Genomic DNA, 18,788 nt, shown 5'->3' with positions numbered 1-18,788 from the left:
TGCAGAGACAAGGAACTCATGAGGATCAATTCCCCAAAGAAGATAACTTACCCAGATAACAAACCTAGAATCCAAAAGTGACAAAAAAAAAWGATAAACAATTGCACATACACTCCCTTATGTATTTATTTGGACAGTGAAGCTAAACCTTTTACACTGAACAAAAATATAAAGTGTTGGTCCCAAGTTTCATGAGCTGAAATAAAGGATAACAGAAATGTTCAATACTCACAAAAATAGTATTTCCCTAAAATGTTTGGTTTACATCCCATTAGTGGGCATTTCTCCTTTGCCGAGATAATCCATCCACCTGACAGGTGTGGCATATCAAGAAGCTGATTAAACAGCATTAACATTACACAGGTGCACCTGGTGCTGGGGACACTAAAAGGCCACTCTAAAATGTGCAGTTTTGTCACACAACACAATACCACAGATGTCTCAACTTTTGAGGGAGTGTGCAATTGGCATGCTGACTGCAGGAATGTCCACCAGAGCTGTTGCCAGACAATCGAATGTTAATTTCTCTACCGTAAACCACCTCCGTTGTTATAGAGAATTTGTCAGTACGTCCAACCGGCCTCACAACTGCAGACCATGTGTATGGCATCATACGAGCGAGTGGTTTGCTGATGTTAACGTTGTGAACAGAGTGACACATGGTGTTGGTGGGGTTATGGTATGGACAGGCATAAACTATAGACAATGAACACAATTGCATTTTATAAATGGCAATTTGAATGCACAGAGATACCGTGACTAGATCCTGAGGCCCATTATCGTGCCATTCATCAGCCGCCATCACTTTGTCATTATGGGGTATTGTGTGTAGATTGATGAGGGAAAAAACGATTTAATACATTTTTGAATAAGGCTGTAATGCAACAAAAGGTGGAAAAAGTCAAAGGGTCTGAATACTTTTTCAGAATGCACCGTATGACACTTTCAAATGGGGGCCTAGATACATAAAGTGCAGCATTCATTTCTAAACGGTAAAACATATGTATGAAAATACCCTTGAATAAAAGGTGACATTCTGTACTGTCACCTCATATAAAACATTTGATCTTAAATCCAAAATGCTGGAGTATAGAGCCAAATTAAAAGTTTTAGCTTCACTGTCAAAATAAATATGTAGGAGAGAGTAAACCCAAAACAAAGTACTGGCTACCGAGGTTAGGAAATATGTGAAAAAACTGCAGACAAACTAAACTTGAAGCAATTACCCTTTATTTTTTTATTACAAAGTTTAAAACATATAAAAATAAGCAACGTAAATGAAAAACTAGATATCTCTGGTTAGAAACCTTAAAATGGAACCCCAAAGCAAAGACTGATCAATAATCCTGCTACCAAGTACTTCTGACCAGAAAATCGACAGAAACATATATTGACATCTACGCCTCATTTTGCGAGCTGTGCCTTCAAGGCGTCTATTAGCTCCTGTTTCTTGGTCCCTGTGACCTTCACCCCAAACTGCTTACAGGCGTCCTTTAGCACGGGCACCGTCAGCTTACCCAGGGTGCCTTTCTGTACGTGAGCCCTCAGCTCGTCCTCAGACATCTCCACCTTAGGCTTCTTCTCTGCTCCGCCTGCTTCCTCAGCTGAACACACACAGGGCCAGGATGTTACAATATTTGTTGCAGTATATCGACAGTGAGACAGCTCCTGCTGCCAGCGACTATACTGTTCTTTACCCAATTTGCCAGACGCAAGTGTAAATCTCTCCAATGGAACACATAGCAAGTGAACAATATCTCAGAAATGTAGATTATAGATTTCTCACCTGGTTTGCGTTTGGGTGCAGTCTTGCCCTCTGGGTTGTAGTCAGCAGGGTACACCAGATCTTTGAACTCCTGAGCCAGGGAACCAAGACACTTGTCCATCATCTTCACCTTGGGCACTGAAGGAGAGGGAGGTAGTGAGAGAGAGGATAAACAAAGAATGGACAAGAAAAAGTGAGTATGAACACTGCCAAAAGATTTTGTCTTCAGTATTTTTGTGTAAAGGTAGCACCAAAGGCGCATACAGTGCATTCGGAAAGTATTCAGATCCCGTTCATTTTTCCACATTTTGTAAAGTTACAGAATTAACTAACATTTATTGAATTGTTTTTTCCCCTCATCAATGTACAAACAATACCCCATAATGACAAAGCAAAAACAGGTTTAGAAATGTTAGCTAAATTATTTTAAAAAATATTACATTTACACAAGTATTCAGACCCTTTTACTCAGTACTTTGTTGGAGCACCTTTTGCAACGATTACAGCCTTGAGTCTTCTTGGGTATGACGCTACAAGCTTGGCACACCTGTATTTAGGGAGTATCTCCTTTTCTTCTCTGCAGATCCTCTGAAGGCTCTATTAGGTTGGATGGGGAGCGTTGCTGCATTGCTATTTTCAGGTGTCTCCAGAGATGTCCGATCCGGTTCAAGTCCGGGCTCTGGCTGGTCCACTCAAGGACATTCAGACACTTGTCACGTAGACAATCCTGCTTTGTCTTGGCCGTGTGCTTAGGGTCATTGTCCTGTTGGAAGGGTAACCTTTGCCCCAGTCTGAGGTCCTGAGCGCTCTGGAGCAGGTTTCATCAAGGATCTCTGTACTTTGCTTCGTTCATCTTTCCCTCGATCCTGACTATTTTCCCAGTCCCTTCCGCTGAAGAGTGACTTCCGTCTGGCCACTCTACCATAAATGTCTGATTGGTGGAGTGCTGCATGGTTGTCCTTTTGGAAGGTTCTCCCATCTCCACAGAGGAACTCTGGAGCTTTATCAGAGTGACCATCAGGTTCTTGGCCACCTCCCTGACCAAGGCCCTTCAACTGCTCAGTTTGGCCGGGCAGCCAGCTCTAGGGAGAGTCTTGATGGTTCCAAACTTCTTCCATTTAAGAATGATGGAGGCCACTGTGTTCTTGGGGACCTTCAATGCTGCAGAAATGTTTTGGTACCCTTCCCCAGATCTGTGCCTCGACACAATCCTGTCTCGGAGCTCTACGGACAATTCCTTCGATCTCATGGCTTGGTTTTTGCTCTGACATGCACTATCAACTGTGGGACCTTATAGACAGGTATGTGCCTTTCCAAACCATGTCCAATCAATGGAATTTACCACAGGTGAACTCCAATCAAGTTGTAGAAACATCTCAAGGATGATCATTGGAAACAGAATGCACCTGAGCTCAATTTCGAGTCTCATAGCAAAGGGTGTGAATACTTATGTAAATAAGGTATTTCTGTTTCATCACAGCGCTTGATGGTTTTTGCGACTGCACATTTTCTGGACTGACCTTCATGTCTTAAAGTAATGATGGACTGTCATTTCTCTTTGCTTGTTTGAGCTGTTCTTGCCATAACATGGACTTGGTCTTTTGCCAAATAAGGCTATCTTCTGTATACCACCCCTACCTTCTCACAACACAACTGATTGGCTCAAACGCATAAAGGAAAGAAATTCCACAAATTAACAAGGCACACCTGTTAATTGAAATACATTCCAGGTGACTACTTCATGAAGCTGGTTAAGAGAATTCCAAGAGTGTGCAAAGTTGTCATCAAGGCAAAGGGTGGCTGCTTTGAAGAATCTCAAATATATTTTGATTTGTTTAACACTTTTTTGTGTACTCCATGATTCCATATATGTTACTTAATAGTTTTGATGTCTTCACAATTATTCTACAATGTAGAAAATAGTAAAAATAAAGAAAAACCCTGGAATGAGTAGGTGTGTCCAAACTTTTGACTGGTACTGTATATATAGCGAGAGATGGGCCAATGCGGTTTCTTCTTTAACAATCCGAGAGTGCCACCATCTCCTCCATACCAGTTACTGTGTTGTTACGTTGTGCTGTTTATTTCTGAGTTTTCAAAACCTATGAAGATGTCCAGTGCAGATATGGAATTTGTTGACACCACAACTAAGGTGGCAAAGCTCCTCGTAATTTACCAAACTTACTGGAATCTTCAGTAATTATCAGAAAATCTATGGCAATCTATCGTAACTTTGGTAATTTATACTTAAAAAACTGTTATAAAATGTATTCATATACACTGAGTGTACAAAACAAGAACACCTTCCTAATATTTAGTTGCACCCCCCACTTTTGCACTCAGAACAGCTTCAATTRGTCAGAACATGGACTCTACAAGGTGTTGAAAGCGTTCCACAGGGATGCTGGCACATGTTGATTCCAATGCTTCCCACAGTTGTGTCAAGTTGGCTGGACGTCCTTTGGATGGTGGACCATTCTTGATACACACGGGAAAGTATTGAGCCTGAAAAACCCAGCAGCGTTGCAGTTCTTGACACAAACCGGTGACCCTGGTACCTACTACCATACCCCATTCAAAGGCACTTAAACATCTTGTCTTGCCAATTCACACTCTGAATGGCACACAAACCCAATCCATGTCTCAAGGCTTAAAAATCCTTCTTTAACCTGTTTCCTCCCCTTCATCTACACTGATTGAAGTGGATTTAACAAGTGACATTAATAAGGGACACTAGCTTTCACCTAGATTCACCAAGTCAGTCCATGTCATGGAAAGAGCAGGTGTTCATAATGTTTTTTTACACTCAGTGTATAGTGTTCATTTATTATATCAGAGTCCATATTGTCCATGAGTTTCTAGTACATAGACCATGTGGTTCAAGAGAAAATAGCCTAATTAATGAAAAAAGCATCTAATCAACAAAGGCTTTATTTAAAATTAACTCTGCAACTCTTCCAACTACACTGAACAAAAATATAAACACAACGTGTAAAAAAAGTGTTGGTCCCATGTTTCATGAGCTGAAATAAAAGATCCCATAGATTTTCCATATGCACAAAAAGTGTATTTTTCTCAAATTTGGTGTACAAATTAGTTTACATCCCTGTTAATGAGCATGTCTCCTTTGCCAAGATAATCCATCCACCTGACAGGTGTGGCATATCAAGAAGCTGATCAAACAGCGTGATCATTATACAGGTGCACCCTGTGCTGGGAACAATAAAAGGCCACTCTAAAATGTGCAGTTTTGTCACACAAGACAATTCCACAGATGTTGAGGGAGCATGCACTTGTCATCACTCATCAATCATTTCCACCAGAGCTGTTGCCAGAGAATTTAATGTTCATTTCTCTACCATAAGCCAACGTTGTTTTCGAGAATTTGGCAGTACGTCGAACTGGCAATCGCAGACCACGTGTAACCACGCCAGCCTAGGACCTACACGTCCAGCTTCTTCACCTGCAGGATCGTCTCAGACCAGCCACCCGGACAGCTGATGAAACTGTGGGTTTGCACAAGCGAAGAATGTCTGCATAAACTGTCAGAAACCGTCTCAGGGAAGCTCATGTGCATGCTCGTTGTCCTCACCAGGGTCTTGACCTGACTACAGTTCGGTGTTGTAACTGACTTCAGTGGGAAAATGCTCACCTTCGATGGTCACTGGCACGCTGGAGAAGTGTGCTCTTCACAGATGAATTCCGGTTTCAACTTCACCGGGCAGATAGCGAGTATGGTGTAGTGTGGGCGAGCGGTTTGCTGACGTCAACGTTGTGACCAGAGTGCCCCATGGTGGCGGTGGGGTTATGGTATGCAAAGGCATAAGCTACGGACAACGAATGCAATTGCATTTTATCGAAGGCAATTTGAACGCACAGAGACACCGTGACAAGATCCTGCGGCCCATTGTTGTGCCATTCCTCCGCCACCATCACCTCATGTTTCAGCATGATAATGCACGACCCCATGTCGCAAGGATCTCTATACAATTCCTGGAAGCTGAAAATGTCACAGTTCTTCCATGGCCTGCATACTCACCAGACATGTCAACCACTGAACATGTGTGGGATGCTCTGGATCGACGTCTACGACAGCGTGTTCCAGTTCCCACCAATATCTAGCAACTCCGCACAGCCATTGAAGAGGAGTGAGACAACATTCCACAGGCCACAATCAACAGCCTGATCAACTCTATGTGAAGGAGATGTGTCATGCTGCATGAGGCAAATGGTGGTCACACCAGATAATGACAGGTTTTCTGATCCACGCCCCTACCTTTTTTAAAGGTATCTGTGACCAACAGATGCATATCTGTATTCCCAGTCATGTGAAATCCATAGATTTGGGCTAATGAATGTATTTAAATTGACTGATTTCCTTATATGAACTGTAACGCAGTAAAATCGTTGAAATTGTTGCGTTTATATTTTTGTTCAGTGTATTTACTTTTTTCACAATTGTTATATTTATTTAAAAATCATCTTATTCACATACTTAATATATTGTACCTTTATTGTACATGTGATAAGGCAACACAGAAGGCCAGAGATTATTACAAAACCTGTGATTACCGAACAAGGTCAATAGATGTCTTGTGATATATTTAAACAATTTTATTCAATCTACCACAATTCTGGTAGTTTACTAGTAAACTTAGAAAATTTCTAGTAATATACAGTTGAAGTCGGAAGTTTACATACACTCAATTAGTATTTGGTAGCATTGCCTTTAAATTGTTTAACTTGGGTCAAACTTTTCAGGTAGCCTTCCACAAGCTTCTCACAATAAGTTGGATGAATTTTTGCCCATTCCTCCTGACAGAGCTTGTGTAACTGAGTCAGGTTTGTAGGCCTCCTTGCACGCACACACTTTTTCAGTTATGCCCACACATTTTCTATAGGATTGAGGTCAGGGCTTTGTGATGGCCACTTCAATACCTTGACTTTGTTGTCCTTTAGCCATTTTGCCACAACTTTGGAAGTATGCTTGGGGTCATTGTCCATTTGGAAGACCCATTTGCGACCAAGCTTTAACTTCCTGACTGATGTCTTGAGATATTGCTTCAATATATCCACATACTTTTCTTACCTCATGATGCCATCTATTTTGTGAAGTGCACCAGTCCCTCCTGCAGCAATGCACCCCCACAACATGATGCTGCCACCCCGTGCTTCACGGTTGGGATGGTGTTCTTCGGCTTGCAAGCCTCCCCCTTTTTCCTCCAAACAAAACGATGGTCATTATGGCCAAACAGTTCTATTTTTGTTTCATCAGACCAGAAGACATTTCTCCAAAAAGTACGATCTTTGTCCCCATTTGCAGTTGCAAACCGTAGTCTGGCTTTTTTATGGCGGGTTTGGAGCAGTGGCTTCTTCCTTGCTGAGCAGCCTTTCAGGTTATGTCGATATAGGACTCGTTTTACTGTGGATATAGATACTTTTGTACCCGTTTCCTCCAGCATCTTCACAAGGTCCTTTGCTGTGGTTCTGGGATTGATTTGCACTTCTCGCACCGAAATAAGTTCATCTCTAGGAGACAGAACGGGTCTCCTTCCTGAGCGGTATGACGATTGCGTGGTCCCATGGAGTTTATACTTGCGTACTATTGTTTGTATAAATGAACGTGGTACCTTTTTAAAATTGCTCCCAAGGATGAACCAGACTTGTGGAGGTCTACAATCTTTTCTGAGGTCTTGGCTGAATTCTTTTGATTTTCCCATGGTGTCAAGCAAAGAGGCACTGAGTTTGAAGGTAGGCCTTGAAATACATCCACAGGTACACCTCCAATTAACTCAAATTATGTCAATTAGCCTATCAGAAGCTTCTAAAGCACAGTCAACTTAGTGTATGTAAACTTCTGACCCACTGGAATTGTGATACAGTGAAATAATCTGTCTGTAAACCATTGTTGGAAAAGGTACTTGTGTCACGCACAAAGCAGATGTCCTAACCGACTTGCCAAACCTATAGTTTGTTAACAAGAAATTTGTGGAGTGGTTGAAAAACGAGTTTTAATGAATCCAACCTAAGTGTATGTAAACTTCCGACTTCAACTGTACGTACACTCCCTTTACAACCCTAACCGCAACACTGTACAGACTTGGATACACATCATCCCATATGAATAACAAAAACGTCTTAAGTTTGCTGCTGTTTTGCTTGTTTACAGCAGGTCATTTCATAGGGAATTGTAATAGGCGCTCTCGTAGTTACATCACCAACACTTCGAGAATAAAAGGTACTAACATGGCAGCTGTTCTAAAACCTGGCCGAACACTCTATATATGGCTCTGGGTAGAAGTAGCAAGCATGTGGTGTGTGATTGTGTGTGTCTTACTGGTGTGGTCCTCTATGTGCTCCGGGACCAAGAGATCTAGTGCCAAGGCTTCCAGGTTCCTGTAGTGCTGCTGTAGGACTGGGTTCTCAAAGGCACCACTCCTGCAGCACAGGAAGAGCAATACAGTGCATTCGGAAAGTATTCAGACCCCTTCCCTTTTTACACATTTTGTTACATTACAGCCTTATCTAAAATGGATTAAAGAACACCCCCCCATCAATATACATAATGACAAAGTAAAAACAGGTTTTTATAAATGTATGCAAGTAAAACGTTTTTTTTTTAAATACAGTATTGACATAAGTATTCAGACCATTTGCTATGAGATTTGAAATTGAGTTCAGGTGCATCCTGTTCCCATTGATCATCCTTGTGATGTTTAAAAAAAATACTTATATTTTAGGGGTAGATCAGCTTTAATATTGCAGATAATATATACAGCACCAGTACAACGTTTGTACACACCTACTCATTCAAGGGTTTTTCTTTATTTTACAATTTTCTACATTGTAGAATAATAGTGAAGACAAAACTATGAAATAACACATATGGAATCATGTCGTAACCAAAAAAAGTGTTAAACAAATCAAAACATATTTTATTTGAGATTCTTCAAAGTAGCCACCCTTTACACATTCTTGGCATTCTCTCAACCAGCTTCACCTGTAATGCTTTTCCAACAGTCTTGAAGGAGTTCCCACATATGCTGGAGCACTTGTTGGCTGCTTTTTCCTTCATTCCGCGGTTCAACTCATCCCAAACCATCTCAATTGGGTTGAGGTCGGATGATTGTGGAGTCCAGGTCATCTGATGCAGCACTCCACCACGCTCCTTCTTGGTCAAATAGCCCTTACATAGCTTGGAGGAGTGTTGGGTCATTGTCCTGTTAAAATACAAATGATAGTCCCACTAAGTATAAACCAGATGGGAGGCGTATCGCTGCAGAATGCTGTGGTAGCCATGCTGGTTAAGCAAAGTACCCCCACACCATCAAACCTGCTCCTTCATGCTTCACGGTGGGAACCACACATGCGGAGATCATCTCACAAAGACATGGTGGTTGGAACCAAAATTCTCAAATTTGGACTCAGATTTCCACCGGTCTAAAGTCCATTGCTCGTTTTTCTTGGCCCAAGCAAGTATCTTCTTATTATTGGCGGTCCTCATGAGAGCCAGTTTCATGGTTTTTACGACTGCACTTAAAGAAACGTTCAAAGTCCTTGAAATTGTTCATGTCTTCAAGTAATGACGGACTGTCGTTTCTCTTTGCTTATTTGAGCTATTCTTGCCATAATATGGACTTGGTCTTTTACCAAATAGGGCTATCTTCTGTATATCACCCCTACCTTGTCACAACACAACTGGTTGGCTCAAACGCATTAATAAGGAAAGAATTTCCGTAAATTAACTTTTAACAAGGTACACCTGTTAATTGAAATGCATTCCAGGTGACTACCTCCATGAAGCTGGTTGAGAGAATGCCAAGAGTGTGCAAAGCTGTCATCAAGGCAAAGGGTGGCTATTTCGAAGAATCTCAAATATTAAATATATTTGTTGAATTTTTTTTTGGTTACTACATGATTCTATGTGTGTTATTTCATAGTTTTGATGTCTTCACAACTATTCTACAATGTAGAAAATAGTAAAAATAAAGTAAAATCCTAGAATGAGTAGGTGTGTCCAAACTTTTGACTGGTACTGTGTATCCCATATCTGCACAAAAGCTCTCACAACCCCTGCTCACAAACACACATGGGCTCTGGGATTAGCAACCATTATCCTTTTTCACCCACTTAACTCCACACACACACACACACCTCACCTTCCATCACAATACATCCTCACATACTGTGTCTTCTATGTCCTCTGTTTGCTGTGTTTTATCTCTAAGATGTTGATTGAGTACTTTTGTGTTCCAGTTCCTTATATTTGAAGATGTATTATTTCGCTAATTATCCTTTCTTCTAATGCTGACTTATCAATTCATGAAATACTACAAACGCAAGGTCTAATAGTAATTATTTTCCAACATTTAGAATGGTGTAGTAGTAGTTTATTTCTTTAACAATTGTTGCATTTTATTGCTTTTCTATATATTTTTTATTACAATCCCTACCATGGCTAGTATTGGGTGTTGCATTATTCGACTCCTCTATGYGAACTTTGTAATATTTAGAATAGGCTTTGTGTCTCGGAACATTTGGTTATCAATATGCAGTTTATTGGCTACAAGAGCTACACGTTTCCTTTTCAATCTATTCTCCTCGAAGATTGGGTACAGAACTTTGGGCCGTTCTGATTTTTCCTTCGGGAACTGATTCATGCCTATTTGTGTGCCAGCAAGTCTTTTATCCAGGCTTTTAACCTTTATTTTATCTTTAAAGAAAACAAATTTAGGCCTCCCGGGTGGCGCAGTGGTCTAAGGCACTGCATCGCAGTGCTAGCTGTGCCATCGGAGATTCTGGGTTTGAGTCCAGGCTCTGTCGCAGCTGGCCGCGACCGGGAGGCCCATGGGGCGCGCACAATTGGCCCAGCATCGTCCGAGTTAGGGAGGGTTTGGCCGGCAGGGATATCCTTGTCTCATCGCGCACTAGCGACTCCTGTGGCGGGCCGGGCGCAGTGCACGCTGACCAGGTCGCCAGGTGTACGGTGTTTCCTCCGACACATTGGTGCGGCTGGCTTCCGGGTTGGATGGGCATTGTGTCAAGAAGCAGTGCGGCTTGGTTGGGTTGTGTTTCGGAGGACGCATGGCTCTCGACCTTCGCTTCTCTCGAGTCCGTATGGGAGTTGCAGCGATGAGACAAGACTGTAACTACTACCAATTGGATACCACAAAATTGGGGAGAAAAGGGGGTAAAAAATAAATGAAAAGATAAATAAAAATTTGGCAAAGATTGGGCACTCATATCTCTGTGCGAAACGGTGTACACATTCAAGTTGGATTTTGTCGACAGCTTCGTGTGGGATCTGAAGCGCTGTAAGGAGGAACTCCCTCACCACACCCTCAGGAACTTCTTTCTCTTGGATACCAGTAAGTACCAGATTCTCTCTCATGGATCTAGTCTCTATGTCAAGTAAGGCTTCTCTCAGAAAGATGTCCCTTTTAGCTTGTTTGTATCTTTCTCCATTGTCGCAGTTTTTTCGTCACTCATCTCGAGGATCGCCTTCAACTCCTATCTTTACTGACTAATTCAAGTATGCCCAGTTTGTCTTTTATCGATTTTAACAGATCGGTTTCCACCCTTACCATTCCCGGTGGTGAAAACCTTAAGTCGTCGAGTCGCCGCATTTTCTTTTAGAGATTGGTTCTCCTTGTTTACTCTCCGTCATGTTTGGATGTTGCTTGTCTTCGTAATATTTTTCGATACATTTTTCTAGCCTTATGATGGGTAAGGTCATTACCCACCAGTATGTGAAGTGCTAATATTTGGTTTAACTTTCAGATATTGAATATTAATTTTTTATCTTGAGGTGATCTGCACTGCTGTGTTCAGTTCGCCATCTTGAATGTTTTTGATCATCCTTGAGATGTTTCTACAACTTGATTGGAGTCCACCTGTGCTGCTAAATTAATTTGATTGGACAGGCACATACCTATCTATACAAGGTTCCACAGTTGACAGTGCATGTCAGAGCAAAAACCAAACCATGAGGTCGAAGTTATTGTCCGTAGAGCTCTAAGACAGGATTGTGTCGAGGCACAGATCTGGGGAAGGATAACGAAAAACGTCTACAGCATTGAAGGTTCCCAACAACACAGTGACCTCCATCATTCTTAGATGGAAGAAGTTTGGAACCACCAAGACTCTTCCTAGAGATGGCCGCCCTGCCAAACTGAGCAATCAGGGGAGAAGAGGTGGTCAGGGAGGTGACCAAGAACCTGAAGGTCACTCTGACAGAGCTCCAGAGTTCCTCTGTGGAGATGGGAGAATCTTCCAGAAGGTCAATCACCTCTGCAGCATTCCACCAATCAGGCCTTTATGGTAGAGTGGCCAGACGGAAGCCACTCCTCAGTAAAAGGCACATGACAGCCCGCTTGGAGTTTTGCCAAAAGGCACCTAAAGGACTCTCAGACCATGAGAAACAAGATTCTCTGGTCTGATGAAACCAAGATTGAACTCTTTGGCCTGAATGCTAAGCGTCACATCTGGAGGACACCTGGCACCATACCTACGGTGAAGATTGGTGGTGGCAGCATCATGCTGTGGGGATGTTCTTCAGCGGCAGGGACAGGGAGACTAGTCAGGATCACGGGAAAGATAAACGGAGCTAAGTAGAGAGAGATCCTTAATGAAGTCCTGAGCGCTCTGGAGCAGGTTCTCGGAAGGTGAACCTTCGCCACAGTCTAACAGAACAACAGCCAAGACAATGCAGGAGTGGCTTCGGGACAAGTCTCTGAATGTCCTTGAGTGGCCCAGCCAGAGCCCGGACTTGAACGTGATCGAACATATCTGGAGAGACCTGAAAATAGATGTGCAGCGACACTCAACATCCAACCTGACAGAGCTTGAGAGGATCTGCAGAGAAGAATAGGAGAAACTCCCCAAATACAGTTGTGCCAAGATTGTAGCGTCATACCCAAGAAGACTTGAGGCTGTAATCACTGCCAAAGGTGCTAAAACAAAGTACTGAGTAGAGGGTCAGAATACTTGTTAATAACCATACATTTGCAAACATTTCAAAAAACCTGTTTTCCCAGTATTGTGTGTAGATTGATGAGAATACATTTTTTTTTTTTTTTTTAAGGCTGTAAGGTAACAAAATGTGGGAAAAGTCAAGGGGTCTGAATACTTTCTGAATGCACTGTACACAGACAACACAGGAGTAAGTGGGAATTTCAACTCATTCATGTCATAAGACATGAATGACACTTGTGTTTTATGCTTTTACTTTTTTCAAAATGCAAATCCTGGTATGGAAACAATCTGTGCAGACAGCTGTGATGTTTTTATTATTCACTGTAATGAAAGGGCCGTACCTGTATTTGAAGCGTAACTTGTGTACTATCTCCTTCATCTTTTCCACCTGGGCGTCGGAGGCGGTGGGGAGCTGAGGAGCGTCCAGGTTACGGATGTCATCCGCGTAGGGCAGGAAGATGCCATGGAAGCCTGAGAATACACATCACTATAATAAGTCTGAAAGTTTAAAATTATATTAATTGTGCGAAATCCTTTGGGGTGGGGCAAAAGACCCCGGCTGCAGTGGGACCCAATGACTGTACCTGGAGCCTCAATCTGGACCTGGCCCTCATCCAGCTCCTCTCTCTGGGGCACCAGGGCTATGAAGCGTGGGGGAGAGTTACGGATCCGTGTGTATTTACACAGAGCAAACACGTTCCTCTCACTACACCTGCACAGCAACGCTGTAAACACACAGGCACTCCCTGGGATGGAAAAACATGACAGAGTGAGAAAGGGGTTAAAGTTGGAACTCAAAAGATAATGGAACTCAGAGGGCAAACATGGGTGACGATCCCCAGATAACATTTTGACGGGCAGTTATGTATTAAATTGTCACCGTCTCTCTTCCCATCACAGTGACAGGTTCCGTGTTTAGGGAGGACGCACACAAACACACCTGTGACCGCCTCCTCCTCTGGGTAGATGAAGAGAGCAGATCTGAGCTGGTGGTGCAGTTTGAGACGCTCCATGGGTTTGAACCCAATCAGCTCCAGACCCGGGTCAGAAAACTTCTTTATCACATCCACCTCATCTTTCTCCATCACTATCTGCCTTCCTGCATACACCTACACAGACAAACACTAGACTGAAATGACCCTAACAGCATGAGAAGTATGAATTTATACTTTCTTTGAAACACTTTCGATAATTGCTATACTTTGCGATTCCAAAAAGTTACCTGAGCCCTCTTGGTGTCACTGGGGAGCAGCAGGCTGCCTGTCTGTGTGTGGTAGAGGCGTGTCTTGGTGTGGACGGGCTCGTTGTTGTCTCTGTAGAGCTTGTCGGCATTAGGCTTCTTGGTCTGTCGGACCGTGATGTACACACCCACCGCCACGTTCATCCCTTCCCCCAGACATAGATTCAACCTGAGACTCAGAGGAGGAGAGAGGACTCATCAGCAACCAGGGCCCTGTTCAGTAGGCATGTGACAAATGTAAAAATGTTCTTACCATTTAAAATGTTTTTTTTATTTTTTATAACAAAAAATAATAAAATGACATGTGAATTCACAATGCAGATATGGTCCTGCGTGTGACCGCTAGGGGGCGATGCAGTTCAATCTACAGCAGTCCTGGCTACCAGATGGCGCTCGCTTTACTGCTGTCCTCCAATCACTCAGCAACTATGGTAGTTAATTACGTTTTTAGGTTCTCTGCCGTGTGCCTCTCCTCCATGTTCTCCGAGGTCAGTACATGGGACTTCATGTGCCACTTCTCATCAATGTGATGGCTCGTTGAAATTATGTATGACAGCGTGTTCATAGAAGTCCAACAATCTGTTAACGCCACGTATGGTGTTTGAGAACTCGAGCTCTGTACTTGCAGAGGAATCATTGTACAATTTCTCCATCCGGGCCATCAATGGTTTTTCGACATGACATCTTGTAGACTGGTCCTAGAAATACCATCAGGCCACTGAAGCCGACATCCTCTACCATTGACAATGGCTGCATATCAACTGCAATAATTTCTGTAATCAGCGCTGTGAGTTTCTCACGCCGTCCCTTATCGCACATCTTTCACGTGAAGAGCCTATCTAATGTCTGTTGTTGGATGTCTGCGCTGCTGCCAACAATGGTTAGGGAGGAACCGTGAGGCCCATTCAGATGGCTAAGCATTGAACCTGTACTGCTACTGTAGCGCAATTCCACCTCACACAGTTCGCATTTCACCACCTTCTCATTTAACTTTTCAAAGTATTGCCATACAGGACTTCGCTGCTGTCGCTTCCGTCTCACTGACATTTTTCCAACTTAACGACAATGACGTGCGGAGCGCTTTATATCCATGGAAAATCATTTGAAAGACACTTCTCCCCCCTAGAAATGTTAAAGCATTGTTGTATTAGGTATTTGTTTCATTTTTATTTTTCCCTTTATGATCGGGAGCTGTTAGTGGTAGTTTTGTGACAACTGCACTGCAAATGTAATTTTGTGAGATTTTTTCCCTACAGTGTTTTTCGGTTAGAGATTTTTATTTTAACGATCCCAATTTCAGTTAAACGTTCACACCCTTAGTAGAGAGAAATGTTAAACGTTTGAAAAATTTAAACATGTCCTATAAGATCAGTGCCCCGCCTATACAATGGTGGGGGAAACAGTGCTAGCCTGTGCTTGTCACCTTGCCATGGATCTCTTCTTCATCTCCTTGGCTCGAACCCTCTTCCGGAGGTCCTCCAGTTTCCCACAAGGCTCCATCTGCAGGCCCAGCTCAGCCTCATCCTCGGGGGGGCTCACCACGTCGCAGAAGAAAAGCGAGACGTCAAACCCACCTGGCTTCATCAGATGCATCAGGTCTATCACCACACCTGTGAGTGAGTGAGAGAGTGAGAAAATGTATCATACACTTCTACTGATAAACTATACATTTGCAGGACCAAGATGTATTTCAGGCCACTTTTCAAAACCCTCCACCTACAACCCAGTTACATCAAGGATGCCAAATGCCATAGAGGTACAACTATGAGTGTTCTATCTTTGAGAACTGCCCGTCCCCTTTCTCCAGACCCACCAGTCTCTTTAAGGTCACCGGCCTTGGTGCGGGCTAGGCGGTCACGCTCGCTGTCGCCCCTGTGTGGCGTGTCTCGGCAGGTAAAGATCATGAGGCGCTTGTGGGAGAGCCGCAACTTGACGTCGCTGTAGAGGTTGGAGCAGCACCACAGGGCCTCACCCAGGTTGGTCTTCCCACTGCCCATGGTCTCATCTGCCACCTGGGCACCGTTCTCCCCACGCAGCCCGTCCACATCCTTCACCCGACGGGCACCTGAGGGAGGGAGGGAGATGGATGGATGAAAGAATACGGAACAGGACAGAAGACAAGAGGGATGAGAGTGATGGGTGGAGGAGATAAGAGGTGGATAGACAGAGAGATAGGTAAGGAAGAAGAGTAAAGACAAGCATATTGGAAATGGAGATACACAGAGAGCATAATAACAAAAGTTAATTTGGCTTCCAGAAGACTCCAAAACCCTTTCAGAACATACACAGAAACTGCCAGCCAGGGAGACATACCAGGTGAGTCCAGGTCATGGTAAACATAGACATGCTTGAAAGTGTTCCTGGGGTTCTTGCTCTGTTCCGTCCCATAGAACACTAGAGCCACCAGGTCCTTGTCACTGCTGATGATCTTACTGGTATACACGCTGTGGACACACTGGGGAGGGAGAGTAACACGATACAATACATTACAACACTGTCAGAGGGCTAAGCAGGACAACAGAGAGATAAAGAGAGGGTGAGTGGGAAAGAGCCATGGGTCATGTCACTTTTCATGATTCTGAGAGTTCAGTAATATTGATCATGTCTGAGATAGTGAGAGAAAGAGAGTGGCGGGGAAGGTGGTGAAGAAAAGACAGGAAACTGTAAGGGAAAGCAGAGAGTTCGAGACAGCTCAAGAGAAACAGATCTACCTGCATGGTCAAGTCAAATGGTGAGGGCTCTCCATCCTCCCCACTGATGAACATCTCCTTGGAAGCATCCACCAGAAACACCAGGCTGTCACGCCCTGTGCTCTTATAGTCCACTGGGGAGAGGGATTGCAATTACATCACAACATATACTAAACTCCATACAATTCAGRACTAATCCATTCAATCGTCATCAATGTTTGTCCTACCTTCAAACTCATCCCCTTCTTCCCCGTCCACATCTTCATCCTCATTCTGGTAGTAGGCGTTCCACTCTGCCATGGTCCCCAACTAGGCTACACATGTACTGGAAGGCTCTGGCGGAGCCCTGAAAATGACATGACACGACACACAGGGAGAGGTCATTAAAAGTTTGTGAATTTTTTTCCCCAAAATTGTGGTTGTTATAAAACTCTGATTAGTTAGCTAATAGCATATATATTGTTTGAAGACGGATTTGTTTTGGAAGGAAGGGCATGATGACTTCAATGCTCAACTTCTTCCTGGCGGGTAAGTGTATTTTGGATAGCTAGTTTAGCCGACATTTATCGCCATAAAATAACAATACATTTTCCTTTAACATTTGCAGCAAAAAATAAAGCATACCTTGCGACCGAGTGTGTGGTGTTACGAATGTGTTTCGGAGTATAGCTAACGGCACGCTTTGTCTTGATGCAGGTGTTGATATCATACCATATCTGCGTGCTCTGTTGTCACTTGAACGTGCAGTACTTTTTCTATGTTGAAAAATATGTTGGTGTGTTCATGTAAAGCTAAAATTGCATAGCGCCACCTACTGTGTGATTGAAGTGGAGACGTATTGATTGCGCATTTATGAAACATACTGTATTGTCTAAATAATTGTCATATCAATTGTAAAGCTCACTTGAATAAACACAAGATTTCTCAATTTTATGGATTTTTGCTTGTGTGACTCATTTAATAATATTTCAGCTGATAATGTACAGTAGGTCCCAGTCCCACTATATCCATTAATTGTCTGGTTTCTAAACTGTATGTATAAATTTGTATAGGCCATAGAAATATAATGAACTGAACAGGGCTTGGAATCTCTAACCCTGGCAATTTGACTGGTAAACTCATGTGTACACTCGCAATGGCTCCTGGTACTGTGATACAATAATTTCCATGGTAATGTAGAATGTTCATTCATATGATGCTAACTGATGTGACTCATGCAATGGAATGTACTTTGTGTAATGTCAGTTGTCAGAATTTTGGATTTTCCTAAATCATTACAATAAGATTTCTTCAGTGATTACAATTGCACTAGAATTGTTTTTTTGTTTGTTTCAGTATTTTCTCGTTAATACCTGCGTTCTGTTTTGTATGATGTAAGAATGTAAATTGTTGATCTGTATTTTGAATTTAAAAAATATGTATATATATTTTTTTTATTATAAAAAAATGGCAGTTGATTCAACAAATCACAGCACAGATGGGTACACGTCTTGCATTTACTTCCTGCTTTGCTGTTTATGGGTACGCTCGTAATCGCCGCTTGTCCACCCGTTATGCCATCATTGACTTGAGTGGGGACCACCGTTTAATTCAGTATATATATATATTTTTTTTTATTTTTTATTTTTTTATTAACAACAAATCAATACAGAAAGTACATAAGGGAACACAAGTATAAAGTGGGGCAAAAAAGTATTTAGTCAGCCACCAATTGTGCAAGTTCTCCCACTTAAAAAGATGAGAGAGGCCTGTAATTTTCATCATAGGTACACTTCAACTATGACAGACAAAATYAGAAAAAAAAATCCAGAAAATCACATTGTAGGATTTTTTATGAATTTATTTGCAAATTATGGTGGAAAATAGGTATTTGGTCACCTACAAACAAGCAAGATTTCTGGCTCTCACAGACCTGTAGACTCTCTTTAAGAGGCTCCTCTGTCCTCCACTCGTTACCTGTATTAATGGCACCCGTTTGAACTTGTTATCAGTATAAAAGACACCTGTCCACAACCTCAAACAGTCACACTCCAAACTCCACTATGGCCAAGACCAAAGAGCTGTCAAAGGACACCAGAAACAAAATTGTAGACCTGCACCAGGCTGGGAAGACTGAATC

The 18,788-nt window shown here is 42.6% G+C and overlaps 1 protein-coding gene across 1 annotated transcript; it reads right to left on the bottom strand.

The window, feature by feature from the left end:
- Positions 1-1,213: 1,213 nt before the first annotated feature.
- On the bottom strand, positions 1,214-17,438 carry LOC111967893 (X-ray repair cross-complementing protein 5). The gene is made up of 13 exons (XM_023993327.2): positions 17,294-17,438; positions 16,897-17,015; positions 16,691-16,803; positions 16,293-16,434; positions 15,793-16,044; positions 15,403-15,589; positions 13,962-14,148; positions 13,680-13,848; positions 13,324-13,485; positions 13,081-13,210; positions 8,103-8,203; positions 1,787-1,903; positions 1,214-1,604 (listed from the first exon to the last, which is right to left on the bottom strand). The coding sequence occupies exons 2-13, from the start codon at positions 16,967-16,969 to the stop codon at positions 1,405-1,407; spliced, it is 1,833 nt and encodes a 610-aa protein (XP_023849095.1). The 5' UTR covers positions 16,970-17,015; positions 17,294-17,438; the 3' UTR covers positions 1,214-1,404.
- Positions 17,439-18,788: the final 1,350 nt, after the last annotated feature.

Source organism: Salvelinus sp. IW2-2015, linkage group LG8 (genome assembly GCF_002910315.2).
Source record: "Salvelinus sp. IW2-2015 linkage group LG8, ASM291031v2, whole genome shotgun sequence".
NCBI lineage: Eukaryota > Metazoa > Chordata > Actinopteri > Salmoniformes > Salmonidae > Salvelinus > Salvelinus sp. IW2-2015.
Note: the sequence above shows the minus strand (reverse complement) of the source record. Positions and strands in the feature narration are given on the sequence as shown.

Coding starts and splice junctions, on each gene's coding strand:
- LOC111967893 (XM_023993327.2), bottom strand. CDS start 16,969: ATGGCAGAGTGGAACGCCTACTACCAGAATGAGGATGAAGATGTGGAC. Junction 16,435..16,690: donor CATTTGACTTGACCATGCAG/GTAGATCTGTTT, acceptor CTCCCTCCCCAG/TGTGTCCACAGCGTGTATAC. Junction 16,045..16,292: donor CCATGACCTGGACTCACCTG/GTATGTCTCCCT, acceptor TCCCTCCCTCAG/GTGCCCGTCGGGTGAAGGAT.